This window comes from Branchiostoma floridae, chromosome 5, assembly GCF_000003815.2.
Source record: "Branchiostoma floridae strain S238N-H82 chromosome 5, Bfl_VNyyK, whole genome shotgun sequence".
Classification (NCBI taxonomy): domain Eukaryota; kingdom Metazoa; phylum Chordata; class Leptocardii; order Amphioxiformes; family Branchiostomatidae; genus Branchiostoma; species Branchiostoma floridae.
The window spans coordinates 21,848,684-21,871,953 of NC_049983.1; the positions used below are offsets into that span (position 1 = coordinate 21,848,684).

The window sequence follows — 23,270 nt, forward strand, 5'->3', positions numbered from 1 at the left end:
TTGGGCCCCTAGCATTTTGCTCTGAAACTGCAGGGGCATTTTTTGTCAAAATTTTTCAAGGCGCATAACAGAACATAGGAACGATGGATTTCCATCATATTTAGCATACTGGTATCTTTGGCAGAGATATGCATAATGAAGTGCAAAATATGCAAATTTTTGACGTAATTTGCATACTTAATGAGAAAAATCTATACTCAGTGTTTTCCATTATAGGACTCAAATACATGTAACGTTAATATTTTCCTCTGTTCTCTAATCAGGAAACACGACGGCAAGCGGATGGAACCCCGCGTGGGGGCCGTACCCGGGTGCTGCAGCTTCCTCCCCGGAGGAGGCGCTCAGTCCGTCCGACGGGGGAACGTGGGAGGAGTGGAAGGCATGGTCCACGGGGAGCCCACTGCCCAGCGACTACGACTCTACTGTCAGTCCGGTAGAGCTCCTGGGCGGTAGGTGGACGTTGTATTGTAAGACGTACCCCAGCAAATTGGGACACGCCACAACAGAAGGACGTGTCATTTTAAGAATTCCTCCTATATTGTAACACAGTGATATAGTCATGAGCTTCAATTGTTTCCTTTCGTGACTGAAATGTTGTTGAAAGAGAACTGCTTCAATTTCTAATAAAGCGAGACAATTCTTTCTGGCCATGTTTTACAGGGAAAAGTCTTCCAACATCTTCAGGGGTGAAAATCCGTCAAGTCGACTACCTGGACGAGAAGAAAATGGTACTCAAACTTATAATGGTAGAGTAGAGATTACTGGAGAATTGGGGTCGTCCGTTGTACTCGAGCTTTTTTTTGACATCGGAGAGTACACATAATGTTAAATAGTAAACATGATCTCATATTATGCAGTTAACCACGATCTGCCCTTTCACTGGTCGCCACAGGGAAGACGGGCGCCATGTAAGAGCATTTACATGGAAATTCACCTGGCTGTTTTGCACGCCTGCCCAAAACTAATATAGGTATGTCTTCGAACTGTCTGAGTAAAAAGGTGCATATCAAATACATGTAGTTCTGGCCTTTCTCTGAAACATAAACCATGTTGTTTTCTGCAGGAGCTGAGTTTGCTGATGACCTTCAAAGTTGCCTGGAGTGACGTCAGGCTGCAGGGTTTGAGCCAAGGCTGGGTCCCCGTCCCCTCTCATCTCTTGTGGCTGCCGCCGTTTAGATTCGGCAAGTCAGTCATCGCAGGTATGCACAAACTTCGGTAGCTTGTGTTACTTCTTCAGATAGGCGTGGATGTGGTAGAAGTAATGCTTAGGTAAAATGGGAGGGTGGAGACAACGAAGGCAAGGCAGTAATACCATTATCATCGCAGCTTTAGTCCAGTTCATTTCACGATCATGTCATCTAGTCTCTATAACGGCAAACTAATCTGGTCGGGGCTGAAATTTGGCCCATCCCCGCAAATGGTTGTTGGGCTGCTATAAGCGCAGTTTTGTCAGGCTAATCTATATCACATATAAAACCAGATTCTTTCAGACCTCCTCAGTGTCACTGGCAAAAGATAGTGGATACTATCTGAAACGTCTGACCGTTTCCAAAATCATACCCAGTTGCTTGTGTACGTAACTGCTTCTTGGTGTGCCTTATTACCAGGGTGTGTAATCTTCATTCTTTGCAGCGAAAGAAGCCAGATCTAGTAGTGGCAGCAACCAGATGAGCAGCAGCAACACGACCGCCTCATCAGACGGAGACACCAGCTCCGTGTCCACCTGGCTGTCTCCTGATGGACAGGTCAGCCACAGCATGGCGTGAGTATGGCCACAAGTTCTAAACTGTTTATTGGCCTCTTTGGTTAGATTATGAATAAGCTAGGAATGATAGTTTAAAAAATGTCAAAATGATAAAACACGAGTCAACCGAAACTTGACGGTGTTTTCTTTGTGTTGTCCGTTTTACTATGGGTTCTATCAATAAGGACCAGTCTTCATTCGAAGCTAGAAATGTCAGTTTTCATGATGATGTTTGGAGTGCGGTGCACACAATGTCCAGACAGGTCAGAGAGATATCACCACGTGGCTGATAGGGATATGTATAATCTGCTAACACGTCTTGTACCACAATCCTAGTCGTGAGCTGCGTGTGCAGTGTCCCGTGGATCTCCACCGGTTCCCAATGGACACTCAGGAGTGCGTGGTTGAGCTACATGCATGTAAGTCGGTTTGTGCCTTCATCTTGCTTGCTTAAGCCAAGTCCCGCCAGTATTAAGTCAAGATGACTGCCCATGTGTCTCTGTTGTCTCATTGCTTGATATGTGCTGTCACCCTTAAGGCCTGTGTCCTTCTTGAGTATGTCAATGTAGGCTGCTGCCGGTCTTCCTGACCTTCTCTTCTCTTAACACCTTCATGTATATCATGAAAAAACAACTCAGGCTTTCCTTTTAGGTGTATGGAGATCTAGTGCAATGTAACGTTGTTCTTTTTTTAAATTAATATAACGTTAAGTGAAATCCCGACTTTCAGATGGAGGCACAGTGTTTGCACTTGCTGTGACGGACGAGTCGCCATCGCCGCTGTCTATTGACCTGACTAATGTCCTGTCACAGTATGTAGTGACCGGGACACGGATCAAAGCAAGCGTTAACTCCATGCAGGGGCAAGGTAAGATTTTACGATCTTCTACTTCGGAACGGACGTCAATCTTAGATATATCAAAGGATCAAAGCAAGTATTCTCCATGCGGGGTGAAGATGAGCTTTTGCGGTCCTCTATTTGAAGTAGTGACGTCAAAATACCTATCTACCTATGTACTTAGTACCTTGACATCCAGGTCTTTGGGGGACAAGTCAGATACGAAGATAAAAAGTTGTCTCCAGGCCCTTTTCTCTCTCTCTTTCTCTCTCTCTCTCTCTCTCTCTCTTGTCAAATGCGACGTGATAGCAATAAGGGCGACCTACTTCCTCGATTGGGTAGCTTGTATATCAAGTAAGAACAGCCGACATTTCCTCCTTGTTTTTCCCGTTCAGTTTTCATTTACTTTGTTACAGTTTTCACTTATTTAGTTTGTCAAAGAATTGTTTTACCTACGTAAAAGCACAAGGATTTGGAGATCTGTATATGTGTATGAATCAATGTAGCAATCAATCAACAAACGAATTCACATTCTGTTTCCGAAAGATCTTCCGTGTGAGTACTTCTCCCAATCATGTTCGACCAAGCGCGACGCCGAGCCGTGTGCGGCGATGAGATACTGCGACCCGAGCGGCGGCCGGTGCCAGCAGTGTGCGGAGTACATGGGCGACTGCCTGGCGATCCCAACCAACTGCTCCGCGCCATCAGGTACCTCATTGTATTTTTTTCGAGTACACGTTATTTCAGTACAAAATATAAAACCCTCACCAACAAGCTTTCAGTCGGTTTTATAACCCTTCTCAAGTTGAAGTGGCTTGAACCCTACGTCACGTGATCCGAACGACAGTGTGACCGTGACGTCAGCAACGGGTCAAAGAAGCCCTGTCAGTATCGGCCTTGCGTCTGTTAAAACGAGTTAAAGAGGCCATCTACACAGTAGTCCATTGGCCATCCCTGATCAAAGACGGGGGCCGCAACCGACTGCCGGGCATCTTTGACCCGTTACTGAGGCCACACTTCCAACCAGGCCACGTGACTTAGTCTTTGGGTCATTCAGTCTCAAGAAGGAATGGCGGACAGACAAAAAAATGGTTGGTGAGTGCTTTATATTGCGTACGGAATTCATTGTATTCATGCCGAGGAAGAGTAATGGACGTCACTCAAAACGTCTGAAAGTAATCAACAATATTTATCCAGTTGTAGAGATTGAATTGTCCTAAGTATTGTTTCTCCCGGCGAATGTCTAACCTTCGGAAACGTAATGTTAAAAACCTTTACTATTTTACCATGTCGATTACCGTCACAAATTGACCTTGATATGGACACCTTATACCTGGTGCTCTGATAGCTTATGGCACCTAACATCTTTTTTCTGTGCTTCACAAGTTTGATCATAATATTTCACCGTTCCCCATCCAGACAGCTCACCGCGGTCGTACTCCACGCTGGCGGTAGGGATCCACCTCCAGCGCCGCCTGCCGTACTTCATCTTCCGCTTCTACATCCCGACAACCATCGCGGTGGTGGTCTCCTGGATGGCGTTCTGGATCCACCACACCGACTCCTCTCCCAGGGTCTTCATGGGCACGGTCACGTACCTGGTCATGGTCAAGCAACGGGCGTCTATGACTCCCATGCCTTATGTGAGTATATGTGAGTTAGACACTAGACACGTGAAATGTAAGGCATCCACCATACCGAATTTTCTCCCAGAGTCTTCATGGGCACAGTCACGTACCTGGTCATGGTCAAGCAACGGGCGTCTATGACTCCCATGCCCTATGTGAGTTTAACATATTCACAAAACACAATTGCCCCTTTCTTTGGTAGCAACTTTCACACAACTTACATTACTGTCCCTGTCCTTGGTGCTGAATGATATTCACAACAACACTACTGTCCCTGGTGCTGAACGTCTATGTCACCCATGCCCTAGGTGAGTTAGACGCTAGACACGTCTATGACACTTATGCCCTATGTGAGTTAGATACGTCAATATGGCACCTATGCCCTGTGTGAGAAACCTTCAGAAATGTGGCCTTACTACGCGGTGAACCATTTAGCAAAAAGACAAGGAGAGCAAATGCCAATGCTGTTGTATCTGTTCCAACAGGTTTCCTACACCAGAGCCATCGACGTGTGGTACCTGGGCTGCCTGGTGTTCGTGGTGCTGGCCATGTTGGAGTATCCTGTTGTACATGTCATGGAACGAACCAAGGGGAAGGTACTACAATGCAGTGCTATATACATATAACATTAGCATCCATTGATTATATCCATATGTGATGTTTCCCCCAAACCTATTATCAGATAACGGTGCACACACCAATTCTTCCGCGACAGGGGTCGAGATAGTGCGCGACAAAAATGGGACGAAAGGGTCTCGAGGGTCCGTGTTTGAGATCAAATTTCTCATAATCTGCTGCGAAGTGGCATTTAATACTGGCATGGCTAAAAAGCGTAAGAAGTGATGTGCTTTTGGTGCAAATTGGTTTTGGGCCCGAGTGTCACTTCCTTGTATTTCTACGCGTTGGAAGTGATTCGCCCGTTGTCCCAGATTCCCCGTCCATATGCGGTCTGTGAGCCGTGTTGCTATGCCTCGCGCGTCGGGTTATTGTAAAAATCTCAGTGTTACGATTTTCTTTATTTTTTGCTTGATTAATTTTAGATGTATTCTCTTTCCGACAATATCAGTCATTTTCATGACTGAAATATAGGTGATGGGTTTATTTCCACGTCAAAATTCCCCTTTTCTTGCATACTTTTTTACGTGAAAAAAACTTTTCTCCCCCCAAAATTATGACAAGTAGAGAGAGTGAAGAAACTGAAAACCGGCTGTTCTTAAAGCTGGAGTGATACCCTTCATTCCCATATACGGCTTTTCTGCTTTAGATTTATTTTCTTGAAGAGACGGCCTCTCGACTTGAGGGTGCGCAGCCTCGATTTGAGACCCCAAATAAACTGGGGTGTGCACCGATAAGGCCATGTTAACTTGATTACACTACATATGGATCACATGGGATGCCCAAAGCTGATGATGCGAGTGTGAGAAAAAAAGGCTGAGGCGCTTGGTAAAGAACATTGCCCTAATTTTGATGTGGTCAGGAAGGTTGAATATATCAAATACGCTCAACACAATGTCGCAATCAGTATTCTCCGGTCTAATGAAAAATCTCTGTCTACAGAAAAACAAGGCAAAGGACAGTCAGAGCCAGCCTATGGTAAAGATCCCCCGTGCGCGACAGAAAGGTGTAACACCCGAGGTTCCGCCACCAGCACCGGTCAACACCCCCACGTACAAGAAGCCGGCCATGCTCGACTCTGTAGCACGGGTTGCGTTTCCAACAACCTTTGTCATCTTCTTTGCGACGTATTGGATGTTCCTATTCTTTACCTAAAAAGATGTTATTGTTTTCCACACGAAATGGGCAAAAATGGGAAGTACCTTTAGTGCAATAGATGGGTGTAGTTTAGAATCTAAATCTTACGCGCTTCTATTTCTAATATGGCCGTTTACCATTCCTAGTCCGCAAGTACAGAGACATGAATTGTGGGTAATATATCAAAGCTGAAGAAGGCCCCTTAGACATAAACAAACCACGCCTGGACATTGTTATACTTATAGAGGCAATTGTCGAGACTGAACTGTTTAGTTAGTAGCCTTCAGTTTGGAGTTCAGCACCTGGGACAGATCCGTTTTTCTACAAGAAACTAGCCATGCTCGATTCAATAGCCGGGGTTGTTTCCAACAGCCTTTGTCATTTTCTATGACTTACTGGATGACCTTATTATTTACATAAAAATATTTCAGTTTTAGTATTTTTCACACAAAAGGCTGTGAAGATGCACAATGGAAATGTACATTTTGTGCAATAGATGAGTGTACTTATATCTAAATCTTAGGCGCTTTCAGTAAGGCCATACACCATTCCTTGTACGCATTCACGGGGACATGAATTGTGGGTAATATTTCAAACCTGAAGGCCCCTCAGACAAGAACGAATCACGTCTGAACATTGTTATGTAAAAAGAGATAATCGTCAATACTGAACTACTCAATGAGTGGCATTTAGTTCAGCACCAAGGACAGGTCCGTTTTTGTATAGTCTATCGCCTGCATCGTCTAACGTCTAGTGTTATAAATGAGGAGTATAACTATTTTTAGATGACACTCAATCAGGTTCATAGTATGGTACATCCTTAATACATTTATTGATCCTCCTTGTAAGTATTTTATACACAAACATCTTAGTCTCGTTGATATTTCCTCCAATTTCCACCCTTTTCAAGTTATACATGTAAATGTTTGTGTAGCAATAGCATTAGTTCAATCATGATCGAAGTCAGAATAGCATCACAGGTATCATGCATTGGTAAGAAATGTTTCACATACGATACATGTAGGTTCCACTTGTCCTGTGAATCTGTTGTTACCTGTCCTCTAGCAAATATACATGCATCAGTAAAAAAGTTCACTGACTCCGGCCCACATGTGCAAAAAGCATACGATAACAATGGCAAATAATTATCAAAGTTTTAAACATTCACCAGTAGAAAACTACACATTTACAATGTTTAATGTAGGCATAAAACCTGCATTGTTCACAATTAACTACGCTGATTCACCAAAGTCCATAATTGAAAAGCTCCAATACCAATGAGCATATCTATTCAAATAGTTATACAAAACATTAGTCAGCAATAAGCAATATGCTCAATCTTGCAATATACAAATGTATGTAATTCCATTTTACAAATGTATGTAATTCTGTTATACAAATGTTATTCTGTTATATGTCAACCATCTAGCTTTTTGCAATTGCAAACTTTGACCAAGTCCCCTCTCCATATAAAATTCTAAATTATTTTTATCTAATGTGTTTGTTTTGAATTATTATAAGGAACTTGCCTTCAAGACTTTAACTTGAGTTAAGGCTTTAACTTAAAGACTTAACTTGCAGCTCAAAGGATTAATCAAAGACTAAAGCAGCCACCAAATGAATGTTTCCTTTCTTATCTAATGTTGGTAAATGTACAAGCATCTTAACACTACAAAATTACCAGAATCTATACAAATAACTGTCCAAAGCAACTTTTGTATCAGTATTTCCATGTTTGCTTTGTACCATAATTAGGACATTATTACCATGCATACAACCGTTGAATACACTACATCTGTTCTAAATTTTCAATCCTTGTCTATGTTAATTTTACCAATTACTACATACTCAAAACGTCTGTCATGTCCATTTCCAACATCATATCAAATTGCTTAATAAGTAATTGACATTTGGTGTATCGTATTACCTCTTTGATGTCTTACCTTCACTGTCCTGTTTATTTTGTATACTAAAAATATGTCTGGTACAGTAAAGACTGAAAATGAAGCTAGCACTTTTCAAGCATTTTCTGAAAAGTGGTGGAAGAGATACAATAAAATCTGGATGGTATGACACCACCCTTTTCTTTTGGTGCTCGTAGCTTTTCACTTTGACCATGTTGCATTTGAATTATGGCACTAGATGATACCTATACAGAGCTACAAATTGGAGAAATGTTTGTAAAACACTGCAAGCATACATGTAGCTTTACATGATAAAATCTTCCAGACACAAGACTAAAGTATAAATGGCAAAGTGCTTCCAAACAGGGTTTAAAAAAGCACTGGATAAGTACTAAGCTGTAAGTCTGGGATACCTTTCTGTTCTCAATAATACTAACATATCCCATTTTTTTTACACCAATTGACCAGTAGTCATGGCAACAATATGTGTACATTGGAGACAACTGTCCATCAAAATAGACACAAGGTACACAACTAATCATGACAAATCATAGGTATGTGAAAAGTTTCATCAGGTTGGTACGTCACTGAATAAAGAGACTGTTTTTTACACAACCATTGCTTTATTCTCCCCAATGTTTTGGTGACCCTTTCACAATCTGCAGAGCAATTCTGACTGTACATATGTGAATGCTTTACGTTTGTGACCGCATCTGATCTGTAAGAAGCAACATCTGTGCTGCAGTACAATTACCCTGAAGTTGAGAGACGGTCACTGAATATGGCTGTGTAAAAAGAGTCTCTTTATTCATAGTTACTACTGTCAGAGATCATACAAACCGTAGATGTGTGACATTATTTAAGTGTTGCATGTTCCTATTCTTAAGGACTTTAAACTGCTCAAAGATACAAAAAAAACATAGTCACCAATCTTCAGGACTATACTTTGTACTAATTTCTTACAAACAGAAAATAATACTTCTTCAGAAATTCTTCAATTGATTTTCTCCACTACATTCCACCAGAACAGTTTAACCTAACATCAAAACAATTCTCACAAGTAAATTCTCGCAAAAAAACATAACAAAATGGAAACCATACAAGCATAACCAATCGAAACACTATTAATTAAAATACATCTTCAGTTCAAATGATATTCCTATAACAGAATTGAAAAAAAAATTGTACCAAATGTCTTGCCCATTCCAACATATTGAAGTCTGTTACAATTGCGTATCAATTACAAAGCCCTAACTGCTTGACTTGTCCTCCAAAGTCTTGATGGCATCCTTCAGCTCCTGGATACAGCGATCACCCAGGTCCTTCAGACACTCCTTCAGGGCAGGGGACAGTTTCTCCTCGATAGTTGGGTCTTTCCTGCAGCAGAATTTGCAATACATCTGTCATTTTCTATTTGTTGTTGGACAGACAAGGACAGTGTGGTATTTAACTGTGCAATATACACTGTCACAGTAAAGACAGAAGGTAAAGGTAGTCTTTCAATTAACCTCCCCGATAGAAGTCAGGTACCCATATTACCTGGGTGGAGTGAGGAAGGTCGTGTAAAGTGCCTTTCCCAAGGGCACAACGTCAGGGGCACGGCGAGTATCAAACTCGGAACCTCTAGATTCCAAGCAACTCTACCAGTTATGCCATACAACGCCACACTCAAGTGCAATACATTTTGTAAATGTAAAAGAATGGCTTCTCTTCAATGGATACAGTATACAAGTACTGTACACAAAATTCAACTAAAATCTGGAAATGGTTGATATTTCTGACGTCATAACCATCATGACGTTCATTTCAATCTTACACACTGTGCATGCATATGTTGAGACAACTTACATTTATCTATGACTGACTGTTTTTAACTGTACTTTCTAAAGCAAATTTCCTACAGTGACGGACTCAGCATACACAAAGTGCATTCGAACAATTAGAAGCCCATGTGGCAAACGAAAATATCACATGGTCTGAAACATCAATATCAAACGTTACCACGACATAAATATCAGATATAAATGCATGTATACTGCATATTAAGTACCCACGTTATGAGCATCTTGCAGACTGTTCCAATGGTCTCACAGTCTTGTCTGTAGGCCTGTTGAAGGAACAAAATATCAAAATTACATGTAAGTTGAATTTTCACTTAGGTTGGTAAAACACATTTTGGATTAAATTCAAACTGTAACTTCCAACCAAAATAATGAACTACCCAAAATTTTCTTTTGGACTGACCAACTCCAGTCTTTGTTAAGAAATGAGCAATCAACTACCCTTGCAAAGTCATCATTTTTTTCCTAATCGTTTAAAAGAATAGACCAATTGTTTCTGAACTTTATGAATTATCAACTTGAGTATCACAGCAAAAGGGGACTGTTTCAAATTTTATTTTTTTCCTCGTACAATCATTGAGTGGAATCGGCTGCTGGGGCATATTGCACAGGCCTAGACAGTCGTGGCCTTTAGGCTGGCCTGGCTCGCTTTCCGTACTCCAAAAACACACACCCTCAGTAATACCCCAATGGGGTAGTTAGAGGGTGACAAAGAAGAAGAAGAGGAGGAAACAAACCTCTTCAATCTCTCTTCTCTTCTTCCTGATCTGCTTCAGCATCAGGTCCTCCTTGGAAAGAGTCTTGGACCCCGCCTTGCCTCCGGATGCATGTCTGGACGCTGTGTTGGAATTCTCGCCACCCTTGCCTTCTGACGTCATCTTTTTCGATGCCGGCGGTGGGGACGCCTTTCCGCTGTTGTTCTTAGACGCAGCTTTGGATGCGGCTGCGTTTTTGCTGCCCTTTTTGGCCGGTGGTTTCGGCGACTTGGAGGGGGTGTCTGCCGCAGAGTCTGACCCCGAAGGATGGGAGTTACTGGGAGTGGAGGGCGTTGAGGAGGTTGACGTCCGAGGCGGCGTCCGAGCGGGCAGGCCTCTCTTGATGTCCTGGATGCTTGTCCCGCCGCGGTCGGGGGACACGCTCCTCTTCAGCGGGGACTGAGAGAACTGGGATGGGCCGGCGGTTGCCCCCGGCGACGCGAACATGCCGGAAGTGGACGCCATGTTGTCGCCCCCTCCCGCGGGAGGGTGGGATATCGTGCTCTCTTCAGGAATGTAGTCTCCGTAGCTGCTACTACGAAGCCTTTTAGGCGAGTGGTCTCTTGTAAGACTGGAGCTTCGAGACCGCTTCCCCATGGCCTGCATGTTGGGGCTGTACTCCTCCATGTAGTCCCTCCCGTGGGGGTGGGGGGACGTGGGGGAGTGCTGGCGCATGGGGGACATGCTGTGGTGGCGGGACGGGTCCATGTGCTGCTGGGGTGGGGTCGCGCTGGAACGGTAGCGCTGTGGCGACACCGACCTGTATACAAATGTATCATAAGAAGTTTATTGCAAATTCTTGCCCGAGGGCTTATTGCAGGTAACATGAATGGGGACAAACATACAAAATGTGTAGAACAGAGTAGAATGTCTACTCTAGTCTAAAAGCTAACTCTAAACTGTAACTTGTTGGGTTCAACTTCTTTGAAAAAAAATTATTAATCCTAGAAATTTTTTAAAAATCTCAAAAATTACTAACGCTAGTTCACCTTTCTTTGAGGAGTAACCTATAACCATTTGTTTTAAAAAAAAACAGGATATCTAGCTGAATAGGGATATCAAGTTCAAGGATAGTTTTAAACTGCAATATTTCAAAATATGGATATCCCTAAAACCCCCATTTTTAAAAACTACGGATATAGGTTAGCCCACGTATAAACTAGCGTTAATCGTAAAAAAAAAAGAAGACACAGACCGGTGGCCTGTCGGCGTCATGGAGCGGTGTTTGACGGGCGTGAGCGAGCGGTGCTTCTGCGGTGACTGCTGGCGTCTGCGTTCGGGGCTGTGGCTGGAATGCGTGCGGCGGGAGCTCGGCGATCGCGAGTGGGAGTGAGCCCGGTACATCTCGTCGTCTCCGGAAGAAAACTGTACAGAAACAAAACATGAAATAATCACATCAAATATCTTGTACCGAAAGACAAGTCCAGAAGTGTTAGTGATTCATCTGCATAATTTGATGTGATCTGTTTGCTTGGATGATCAGTCCCCAGTGTCTTCTACATCTGCATGCATGTGTCAGGGTCAGACAAGTTTATTGGCCTGATTGTCCAGGGCAAGTGAAAAGTGCCTATAAGGCAAGTTCATCTTCTGCAATACTTGCCCGATCGGGCCACAGCTTTTCCAGTGTGATTATTCCCTGAGTAGAAGTGGGTAGGTATTGTTAGGTAAAAATACCCAAAAGAATTCCTTGTTGCAAGTAAACTTGCATAGAAATATGTCATTTAAATTTCGGGCCATGCCAGTGAAAAGATGGTTTGGGTCGGCAGATGTACAGGGGAAAGGAATTTTTCCAAACTTGTCCAACCCTGTGATAGCCTGGGTACCATCCGCTCTGATATATAGTCGCTTCTCTGCTATTCTGTCTGGGAAACTTGACATCTCTAAGTATAACATCTGGAATGGTCCATATTGGACGAGGGTGTTGATTGGTCCTTACACATGAGCAAACTAAGGTTCAAGCACTCGTTTTAACAGGTGTTCCAACACCCGAATCGCCCTCCATCAGGAGGGCCTGTTGTCATAGAATGACCGCTCTAGAACCCATTCCTTAATTTGCTCATTAACTGACGTCACCACCAAAAGATTTGAAAGTACAGGTCCCCAGACAGGTAGCGAAAGCGAACAGAGGAGTGAACTACTACCCAGATGGTACCCAGGCTAACCCTGCTTATAACTCACCCGTTGATCACTACTCCTACTGCGGCTCCTGGATCTGCTACGGCTGCGACTATAGCTCCTCCTCGCCTGTAAACACACAGCAACAGTCTGGTCTACTTATGTTACCTTGGTTAGGGAGGCAAGCATCCTCCTGCGCCATGCACAGACAGACAATGCACCAACAGACACAGGGACAGAAACGACAAATCACTGCCGTGGTTAACGTGAATGTTTAGCACTAGTATTTCACAGAAAATCACCACTGTGACAATTCATACACTCGTTAAAGCCATGTTACCTTGGTTAAAAAAGACAAGTACCCTCCAGCAAAACTTCAGCAATACATGCAAAGACAATCGACACAGGGGCAATATCACTGCCACGATTAACATGCATGTTTTGCACAAGTATTTCACAAGGATCACCACAATTCGTACACTTGTTAAAGTAACAACCTTCTCCCTCTATCCAGCCAAACTTGTACTCAACACACATGCAAAGACAATGGTCACAGGCCTGGGACAAAAATGACACGCCACTGCCATGGATAACATTCATGTTTTGCAGAAGTATTTCACAGAAGTCACCACAGTTCATACACTTGTTTAAGCGACATCGTCTCTACAATGTTACCTTCAAGTTGGTTAAAGAGACAAGTGCCCTCCAGCAGAACTTGTACTTAACACATGCAAAGACAATGGACACAGGGGACAGAACTGCCACAGTTAACCATTAATGTGCATGTTTGCCACAAGTATTTCACAAAAATCACCACAATACGTACACTCGTTAATATATACCTGCGACAAATGCGTCGGTCAGTAACATATAAAATCAATGGATTAGTACAAACCAACAGAACTTGCTCTATCTCCACCAACAATATTAGTAAGAATGTTCATGTCACATAATGCTGAAGGCAGTTGTGTGAAACCAGAGTTAAACCATTGTCTGATATAAGTGCCACGACCATGAAGAAACTGACTGAAGTAATTTGAGACGACAAACGACATACACGTCAGCGACCGATTTGCTCTCTTGAGTAGTTGTCAAACACAAACATTTCAAAATGAGTACAGATGTTTCTAGAATTATGTCTTTGATACAAGAAATTAGTTAGATAACTTCCAGTGCCATTGGAATGATGCAGGACAATACTACCATGTTCAACCAAAAGTGAACGATAACAAATTTGTCCAAACCACCAAATAAGGGGATGTACAACACTGTACAACAAGAACAGTACAGAGCATGATGGGATGGGGTACAAGGTCAATTACCAGAACCACAGGCATGATGGGACAAGTCGGGGGGATTCTGTTAGATGTATGGCTTTGGACTTAACACAATAACAGTGTAACCACGCCCGTTGCACATGTTCTGAAGCTACAAAGTAGGGCTTCCATATGAAGGCAATGACGCCCATATAAAGATCTTTGGGCATTCATGGATGTTTTCAGCGCCAGTCAAAAAGGACCTACTACAACCTTTTCCATCAATAAGCTAATCAGCCATACATCTACAGGGATGACAATGTCAACCTGCTATGTATGTGTAAGGCCATGACTGTACTTTCTCTGACAGAGATCACTTTGGTGATCTCTACCAAGACCATGTACAGATACAACCCCACCGACATAGCAAACAGGGTTATGGTGCCATTAACTCATACCTCCTCGTCATAAAAACCGCCAGCAGGGGGCATCGGCTGAAAGTGTCAAATCATAAGTTACTCTTTAAAGAAAAGGACAGCCAGCGGACCTTACTGTAAGGCTATGCTAAAATGCATTGAAGTTGGATGTTGATTTTGTGTGTGCGTTTTTCTGCCCAATGACTTGATTCGGGAAAAAGAAGCGAGAATCAACAAGATAAAAACGGCTTAAGAGATTCTCCCAAGGACACACATATTTCTACCATGACAGAAAGAATATCAAACTGTAAATCAAGATAAAGCAAATGCAGACTTGTAATTGACTTGGAACAAGAATCACTACCATCTGTCAAGGTAGAGAAGCGTATAAATGTAACGAAAGACATAAGAAATCATGCTAATAATTATTCTTTGCATGCATGAACATAACGTTATATTTGACAAAAACAATGCAAATAAGATGTTTTTTCCTTATAGCACAAAAAGATAGAAATTCCTGTGACAAAGATTCTGCTCCCATTCACAAGATGTCAATGCTTCTAATCTGTTTTGCCTCTAGATTTCGACTCTGCACTTCATACTTTCGCACTGTATTTCTTTTGACACTTTGTTGACTTGCGGGATACTTTGTACAAACAATGAAGATACTTGAACATATTTTTACGTATACAACCCTATTTTTCTGCTTCACAAATGTTTCATCAGTCTTCTCTGCTGTCTTCATCGGTGTGAAAGGAAGACTGTCGAAACTTTGTGTAGCAAAAGAATAAGGTTTTGTTCATAAAAAAGCTATATTCTAGCGAGTAACCAACCTGAAGAAACTATCATAATACACATGAAGATGGTTCCCCTCACCTGTCTGTACCCAGGTTTGCGTATGAAGGGGTTGGCCGCTGCTCTCAGTCTCAGCACGGACTTCTCCCTGAAGCCCATAGGCCCCCTGCCGCGGGCTCCCGACAAGTTGTGTGCCCCCGGTGTACGGATTGCCGTCCCTCGCTTGAAGTGTTGTTCTGTGGCACAACAAATTTATTTATTATGTGTTGGTAGTAATACAATGCTTAACTTTTTTCCAACACAAGTATACACAGTATTTTCACTGTCGCTGTCTTTGGGATCAATACTGATGACCAATCACTTCAGTATGTGAACTCGCGAGAGTTACAGGCACGTTTGACCAATTGCTGACATCACGTGTCCGCAAGATCACGTGTTAGTAAGATCACGTGTCTGTAACTCCCGCGAGTTTACACTCTGAAGTGATTGGTCTTCAGCATTGATCCTGAAGAAGGTGACAGTGGTCATTGAAAGTTTGATCAGTGTACTATACATTTGTGTAGGACGAAAGTTTAGCATTGCATTAACAAATCTATTTATTATGTCCTTCATGTCAGAAGTATATAATACACTCAGGAGATCTCTTCAAGACATGTTTTAGGTCAACAACATAGGCTCTTGTTAAATTTTGACATGTACAAAGAAGATAAAAATTGTAACTGTTTTCTTTTTGCCGACAAGATGATTGCCGACATTGCCAATGAAACTTTCAAAAAGCATTCATTCATTTCATTGCTAAGAATCAAAACTGTACGTCTTTTATCCATCTAATCATTTCTTGCATGCAAATCTTTTATGCACTTAAACATTTCTTACATGCAAATCAAACAATTAAGGTTAGAGAGGAGGAGCTCAAAGTGAGTACAATTATTGAGAAAGTAAGTCTTCTTAAATTAAGTACATTTCAATCATTGTTTGGTTATAAATCATCATATAAAGAGACACAATCACAATCATGCATCTGTTAAAGACTTGATTAGAATAATTGATTGGCATTTCATTAGACCTAAGAAAAATGTTGTGTTTCAGATAACGTTCCTGAAAAGAAGTTGGGTTGATAGGGAGGAATTCTATGTTTTTTTTGTTTTGTTTAGGATTTATGTATGTCAGGTTTTTGCTAGTATAGGGTCGGAAACACAACATTTTTCCCTAGGCCTTAGGCCATGTTTATTGATTATATGGATGACATCCTCTGGGAATCCAAAAACTGATGTGAGCGTGCGAATACACAAAAAGTTTGGTATACCAAATAATAGTCCTCATTTTTGTTCTTTCACATTTCCTCTGATATCCGATATTTTTTTTGCAATCTTTGACATATATTTGCTCATTCTACAGCTGCTTTGTGCAATTAACAGTATAGTTGAACTTGAAAACTTGTTTCTTTGGAAACGGCCAAAAATTGATGCGCGCACGGATGTCATCCATATGATCAAATCAACATAGCCTTAGTGGATGAAGAAAAGGTGCAGCCTAGGAACAGGTGCAGGACAAATTAAAGAGGCAGGACAGGTACAAAGGGAAGCAGTGATTTTAGAATAGAAGGAAACAAATCATTGTTAAATAGTTATAGTTTGTGGAAAAAAACGCCATGGCTTCACATGGGGTGTGTCTCAACAGGCATCATTCAACTCTTGCCTGACTTTCTTATCTCATCTCGGTCATTTTTGTGTATATCTAAACCAGATTTGTGTAATAGTGAACAAATAGTGAAGTGCTAGAGTTACATGTACCAGTTTTAAACTGCCCATACTGTATGCTTATAGCATACAAGTCTAGTCGTGCATATTTTGGTTTGGCATTTGGTTAAATGCCCTTTTAATTGATTTATTGAAATACCAGTACTAGTAATGCCTTTCATATAAAGAATCTTTTCAGACAACTTTCTTTCACATGTAGTAGCGGTGGGAGCGGAAAAAGCATAACCAATGGATCAGGTGGTTCTTTGTTTATCATATACATTTACCATAAGGTACATTGCACACGTACAATGTACAAAAACAGCCACAGTCTTGGTCTACATCATGTTTCGACACAAATTATTTTCTAGTTCAAAACACATTTGAGGCAAACATATTATATAATGTGCACAGAAATACCTGTTGAGAGACACCTCTAGTTGCCGGAAGGTAACAAATAAAAGACAGACTGTTCCTGTTGGCTTTTTTCACCCCAAAAAGGCATTCCATTCTGTTCAACACCAACAACACCATCGACCAGGAAACATAAACTACTCATTGTCGTTCTCATGTTTGGTAAATATTCACCAGGTGAGCCACTGATCAGTTTATGTGATGTACGACGTTATATTCGTGCAGGTGTTGTCAGAATGCCGTGCCTTTGGAGTGAAAAAAAGGGCTGCCAAGTAAGCGTAGACACCTTTTCCCTGCCACCTTCCCCGAAAGTGGCCGCGACTGGAGTAGGAATGTCTCCTGAAGTCTTTAAACCATGAGATCTGTACACGGGATCCAAATATCAGCTTACCATTGTACCTGTAAGGGGGGGACAGCATGCAAGGTTACAGAAAGGGAAGGTTGGGAGCAGTCACGCATGAGCACGGCGCCTACTGTCCTTGGTATCAGCTTCGTGCTTGTGCACTTCTCAAGCAATCTCAGCCAAGCAGAAAAAAATGTGAGGTCGGTATTTTTTTCAAGACGATGTCTAACACCATTTCAGCTTCAGTTCTTCGAATCCTGAACAGTTGGCATTTAATAACAATGTTTATCTTTTTAAATCAACCTCTCTTGTAAACTTTCCTTACTTTCTCTATGGTCAAATGAGTTTGTTGACCCCTGTAAGGTCACAATGAACCAGCAATATGCTGAAAGCTGTATACAAATGAAGAATTTTTCAGTGAGGAAAATGCAGACAATTAGAAAAAAAGTCTGAATTTAACTTATTTCTATGCACCAACGTGTGAAGAAACAACTGCCAATTGATCACGAAAGTGTCTATAACAAAACAACCAACTCTCTGGTAAACTTTGTGCAATACTGGAGCTCAGGTAATCGACACAGACCTGAGCCCATATCCTGCTTTTCCCCAACTACCACGCCCATATAAAACAAACCAAATCCGCCAACGTGTATACACAACCAGACTGTTCTTCCCATGCACATTAGCATATTCCCAGATTGAAACAAATTTGTTTACCGTTCTCTTCTGAATCTCATGGTTCTCGGCTGAGATTGTCTCACGGAGAGTTGCAGCAGAAGGCGATACCAAGTCAGCAGGCAGACCTTACACCAACCCTTCACCCCACACCCGCATGCCTACTGACCTCGTACTTTGGCCCGAGCAGCCCGGAGATCCTTGAACCAAGACAGGCGGATTCGCGAACCCAGAACGTCCTTACCATTGAACCTGTTCGAGACGTGATCAACTTGGAATCAATGCGTAAGGCAATCCTGGAGGCTTTGCAAATGTCACAGAAAAACGTCTACCTGAAGGGTTGTATATTTTTAGTTTCATTTGCATCTGCAGGTGAACTCAGGAGTGCAATATTCTTACCTGATAAGCTTGAAGATTAACAGGCCTTTCGGGTAAATATTCAACTTAAAAGACAAATATTTAATTTTGGGGGTAAATAATCTACTCGTGACGTGTCCATAATGGACATTTTTGTTTTAACATTTGGCTTTGAAGATACAAAATCTATCTGTTGTTGTTTTTTTGCTACTTAAAGCTGACGACAAACTGATACATGTCCAAAAGGGTAAAGGTAAACATTACCCTTTTCATTATATTAAATATTAATCGCTTTCTGTTTGATCATCATTGTACAGCATATATAGTAGTTCTAGCTTATAAATTTTAGCTGAAGTTTTTACAACAGGTATTAGATTTACAGATGAATTTTCAGGCTATATAGTTCTTCTAGTAGTCGATGATTTAGGATATTACCTTGTACTTCCTGTTTCTGTTCAAATAAACATTAAAAAACAAAGGAAACATAATTCCTGTCTGCAACATTCACAACAAAGGTGTTTACAACCTTTTTATCAACACCAGCCGGTATAAATTAATCTACAGGAGACAAACAACATCACAAACAACAGAGAATTTCAGTGCAATTTTAACGTTAGTGAACAAAACTGTGGAAACTAAGTAGCAATTTTGATGACTTACGGAATGGAACTTCTGGAAAGCCGAAACACCTCTAGGTTTTACACGAAACACCACCGGCGGGAAAGGTGCACACACTGATCCAGACAAATTACAGCGTGCACAGAGATGCCAAATGTTCAATAACACTGGTCATATGACTGGAGTGTTGGTTAAACATGTGCACCGTTCGCGGCAGGTCTCTACTGACTCTCAGGTATTATTCAAAGGTGACTCAATATATTCATTATGCATTTGATGCATATTTGAGTGCCCTCTAAATAGCGTTTCATTGAAAACAAAAATCACCTGTCATGCGCAGCTGCTCATGTGACAACCAAAACACGTGCAACTGCTTAATATGTACATAGTCAATACAGTAAAAAGAAAACAACCAACAACAACAATAATGCAAAAAAATACTGTAATGGAAAACTGTTTGCAGTGGTTTTATGTTTGTGGTTTTTGTTGTGACCAATTCACCACGAAGTCAAATCCACCGCAAACAGTTTTCCATTACAGTATGTGATTACATTATACAGCAATACATAACCACTGCTAACACTCAATTTTCCTGTTACATGTACCACAAAAAATTAAAGCCATTAAACGCATAAACAGTATGTAAGTCATGTATGCAAGTCAAGTCCTCATTTGCATAAATTATATTCGTTGACTATCTTTTCTACCCAAATAACAGACTTACAAAATCAATGTTAAGAAATGTTCATCTGTACATATCTTCCAAATGTCAGAAGTAAGGAAGTCATGTCATTTACCACAATTGGGATTATAGCATTTTGTCATTAATTAATGATGCAAATTAGGTCTTTATTTGCATAATGTCTTTCTATGAATATTCTTCTCTTTCTAAGACACAAGTGACACATGACTTGCAATATTAATAGCTTTCTCCAGTCATGCTGGCCTTGAATGTAAGTTCATCTGTGACGTTAGTCAACATTATGTTACAATTTTAAGACCCTATATTCGTGCACAAAACAACGCGCTTACCAACAACCTTTCGATCAGTCCTCTGATCCTTCTCAAGTTGAAATGACCCAAGGCCTAAGAGGCCATTTACATCAGAGCCCACCAACCTTCCCTCAACGGAGACGGGCACCGATACCGACTGCCAAGCACCTTTGACCCTTTGCTGACGTCACACTTCCGGTCAAGATGTGTGACTTAGGCTTTGGGTCATTTCAACTTGATAAGGATCTGAGGACTGATCGAAAGCTTGTTGTTAAGCACTTTATTTTGTGTGTACGGACATAGGGTCTTAAAATTGTAACATCATGCTGGCCTTCTTCACACACACACAAAAAAAAACACACACACACATTTTGTACAAACACTACCCAAAATGTAACGCTAGTTCACCTTTATCCGCGGGGTAACCTATTCCGTTGTTTTCAAAAAAAGGATACTTAGGGCTATCATTCCAACGAAATGTGAGTTCAAACTGCTATATTTTGAAAATATTACAATTTGAAACCAACATCTGCTGACTTGATATCCCTAAATGTACTGTTTTGAAAAACAATGGATATAGCTTTCCCACAGATAAAGGCTAGGTAAACTGGCATTAATCATCTTAGCACAGGTAATCATCATACATGTATAATACACCAGCATAGAGATAATTCAACCCTTACTTGTTGAAGATGTCCTTGGCGATGTCTCTTCTCTGGAAGCGAAGTGCCACGAACAAAACCTCCTTGTTGTCAGACTGCTTGAAGAAGTCAAAAGAACATTTCCCACCATGTTTTGTAAAGAAGTCTCTGAAAAAAAAAAAGAATAAATTGTACATTCAGTTTGAATTTCTGTCTTTTGGCAGACTTCGGGAGCAACAGTAATAATTTCTTCTTCTTCTTTTTTTTGGAGGGGGGGGGGGTTAACATGGGCTAACATTGTCCATGCCAGGAAACTCTCTTTCTCAGCATAGAGAACCTAAGCTGCTAAGCCCATGTTGAAAATCACAAAATATTGCTACCAAAAAAACACGCTGTGCCTCCATAAGCCTAAGTCTGTGAACAGTGAAGGTCATTTGGCCATGTGGCAACATTCACTTCTTGTCAGCTAGCTGAAGAAATTTGGATTTCATTTTCAGTTCATTTATTTCATTTTACCAGGACAGCCCAACCTTCCATCCTGCCAGTCTATTGTTGTAGCTCAGCCTGGGAACAAACTTGGACCCGGGGCCAGCAAGAACAAACTTAGACCCAGAATGAACTTGATCACACTTCAAGACTAACAAACAGACAATACCTCCATTTCTAAAAGTGGCAAATGGTCATACCAATCTATGTGATTACAAGGTGAAAGAGAACCTAAAAGACATACAAAAGTTAAGCAGCACATGATAGATTCTCCATCATACAATGTTTGTATGATGACGCGATGACATAGGCATCCTTTGAAACAAAATGCATACCTTACAAAACAAGAATACACGTAAAGGACTCATTGTTTGTTATACCATTTTCATTACAACTTTCTTCTGACTCATCATTTAGATTTGAAAAAAGGCATCTTTTATTCTTTTCATTGCACACTCTGATGATAATATTCCAAAAGTGTGTCCTACTGTGTATCTCTTTCAATGACTGAATATGAATAAATTATGAAGACATCATAATTAGTTATTCATTTTTTGTCTTCTATTAAGATAGGACTGGTCAACCCAAAAATACTGTTGAAATTTGAAACTGAGGGCTCAAAATACCCATCCGAAACATACAATTGCTGAAGAATTTAATAACTTACAAAAATTCAGGTAGCAGAAAAAGTACTTGTAGTAGTAAAATATACACAGTCAAAAATGTAACATACTTGTTACTTTTCACGGTATTGCATCAAGCATTGGTCAATCAGGTCAATGACTCAATACAAAAAATACAGCCAATAGAAGTAAAAATACATAGAAAAATTTTATCTTGATTTCGGGCCAGTAAAAAGTTGGTTCAATATGTACTTGTCTGACCCTGCATTTCCAGCCCTACATCCCTATTGTGAATGAATAATTCATATCTCCATGATTCCACATCGCCTCATTAATATCAAATGGCAAGTTTCAAATTCCATCATGGAGCTGACAACAGGTGGAAAGACGCCAATGTCCCTAAGAGTATGCCAATGTCAATAAAGTTTGATTTGATTTATTAGAATTGCAAAACAGTACAATACCCGTGGCTCACAGGCAGCCGTAGGCTGGTTTTGTGATCCACACATCAATACGTATACATACATTACATGTAACATTAAATTAAAATGCTCATCCACCAAAAAAATCCATATGCAGTACCAGATAAAGCTAATTTGTGGATTCTTACTTGATCTAGGTCCATCAGAACTATACAAGGAAATATTTGGTATTATCATCAAAACGACATATATTGTTTGAAAAAAAAAAAGACTGAGAGAAAGGAATGGATATGAGTTTGTACATCGTTATTTATGTGTATCCTCAGGCACAGAGGATGAAACATTGAGGATGGATCTGAGAAGTACGCGCACGCCATCATCTTTACAGGTTAAGTCCAGCCTGTAGTCTCATTTGTATATTTCAACATTGCAGTTTCCGTATTATCTGGGTTTTTTTAACGACAGGGTGAAGTCTGCCATCTCTTGATTGTTAGTTATATAAATGTATTACACCATAGAAATGATTGAAGGCACATTTCTTAGCACGACCTACTGCAAATAATAAAATATGTGGTGCTTTTTCCTCCACAAAATACTGTATAAGTAGAAATTTAGTGGTGGTTTGATGTTCATGGTTTTCGCAATGAACCTGTTGACAGCAAACTTAAAACCACTGAAAACCTGCTTATCTGTCCTTTGGCCACCTTTGTTTGAACGGTTTAACCACAAACTTAAAACCCTCTAAAACACTCAACCCCCAAACCTTTGTTAATCCCTACTGCAAAATTAAATCCCCATGGATTTAAAATGCACTTACAATAATGACCCAGTGAATATGTGTTTCCATTGTTGCTATACTGTACTATACAATATTGTCTCCACTTAGTTGTGCGAACCTAATGCACCGCAATAAAAT

General features: G+C 40.9%; 1 protein-coding gene and 1 long non-coding RNA gene across 6 annotated transcripts in view; one reads left to right on the forward strand and one right to left on the reverse strand.

Moving 5' to 3' along the window:
- Window positions 1–4,286: 4,286 nt before the first annotated feature.
- On the forward strand, window positions 4,287–4,805 carry LOC118416951. The gene is made up of 2 exons (XR_004831291.1): window positions 4,287–4,364; window positions 4,695–4,805. It is a non-coding gene; the product is annotated as an uncharacterized LOC118416951 (long non-coding RNA).
- A 1,964-nt stretch (window positions 4,806–6,769) lies between these two features.
- The window catches only part of LOC118415387 (serine/arginine repetitive matrix protein 1-like), a 17,386-nt gene continuing 885 nt past the window's right edge, over window positions 6,770–23,270 (reverse strand). Inside the window, exons 2-10 of one of the 5 annotated variants that reach the window (XM_035819953.1) lie at window positions 20,866–20,991; window positions 17,483–17,595; window positions 15,125–15,279; window positions 14,291–14,326; window positions 12,640–12,705; window positions 11,657–11,826; window positions 10,444–11,221; window positions 9,920–9,972; window positions 6,770–9,242 (exon numbers count right to left, since the gene is read on the reverse strand). In XM_035819953.1, the coding sequence (XP_035675846.1) occupies window positions 9,116–9,242; window positions 9,920–9,972; window positions 10,444–11,221; window positions 11,657–11,826; window positions 12,640–12,705; window positions 14,291–14,326; window positions 15,125–15,279; window positions 17,483–17,595; window positions 20,866–20,991 (1,624 nt within the window). In that variant the 3' untranslated portion in view covers window positions 6,770–9,115. Of the gene's footprint in view, window positions 9,243–9,919; window positions 9,973–10,443; window positions 11,222–11,656; window positions 11,827–12,639; window positions 12,706–14,290; window positions 14,327–15,124; window positions 15,280–17,482; window positions 17,596–18,383; window positions 18,467–20,865; window positions 20,992–23,270 lie in introns of all 5 variants that reach the window. The other 4 variants (XM_035819954.1, XM_035819955.1, XM_035819956.1 and 1 more) reach the window with 4 other exon arrangements.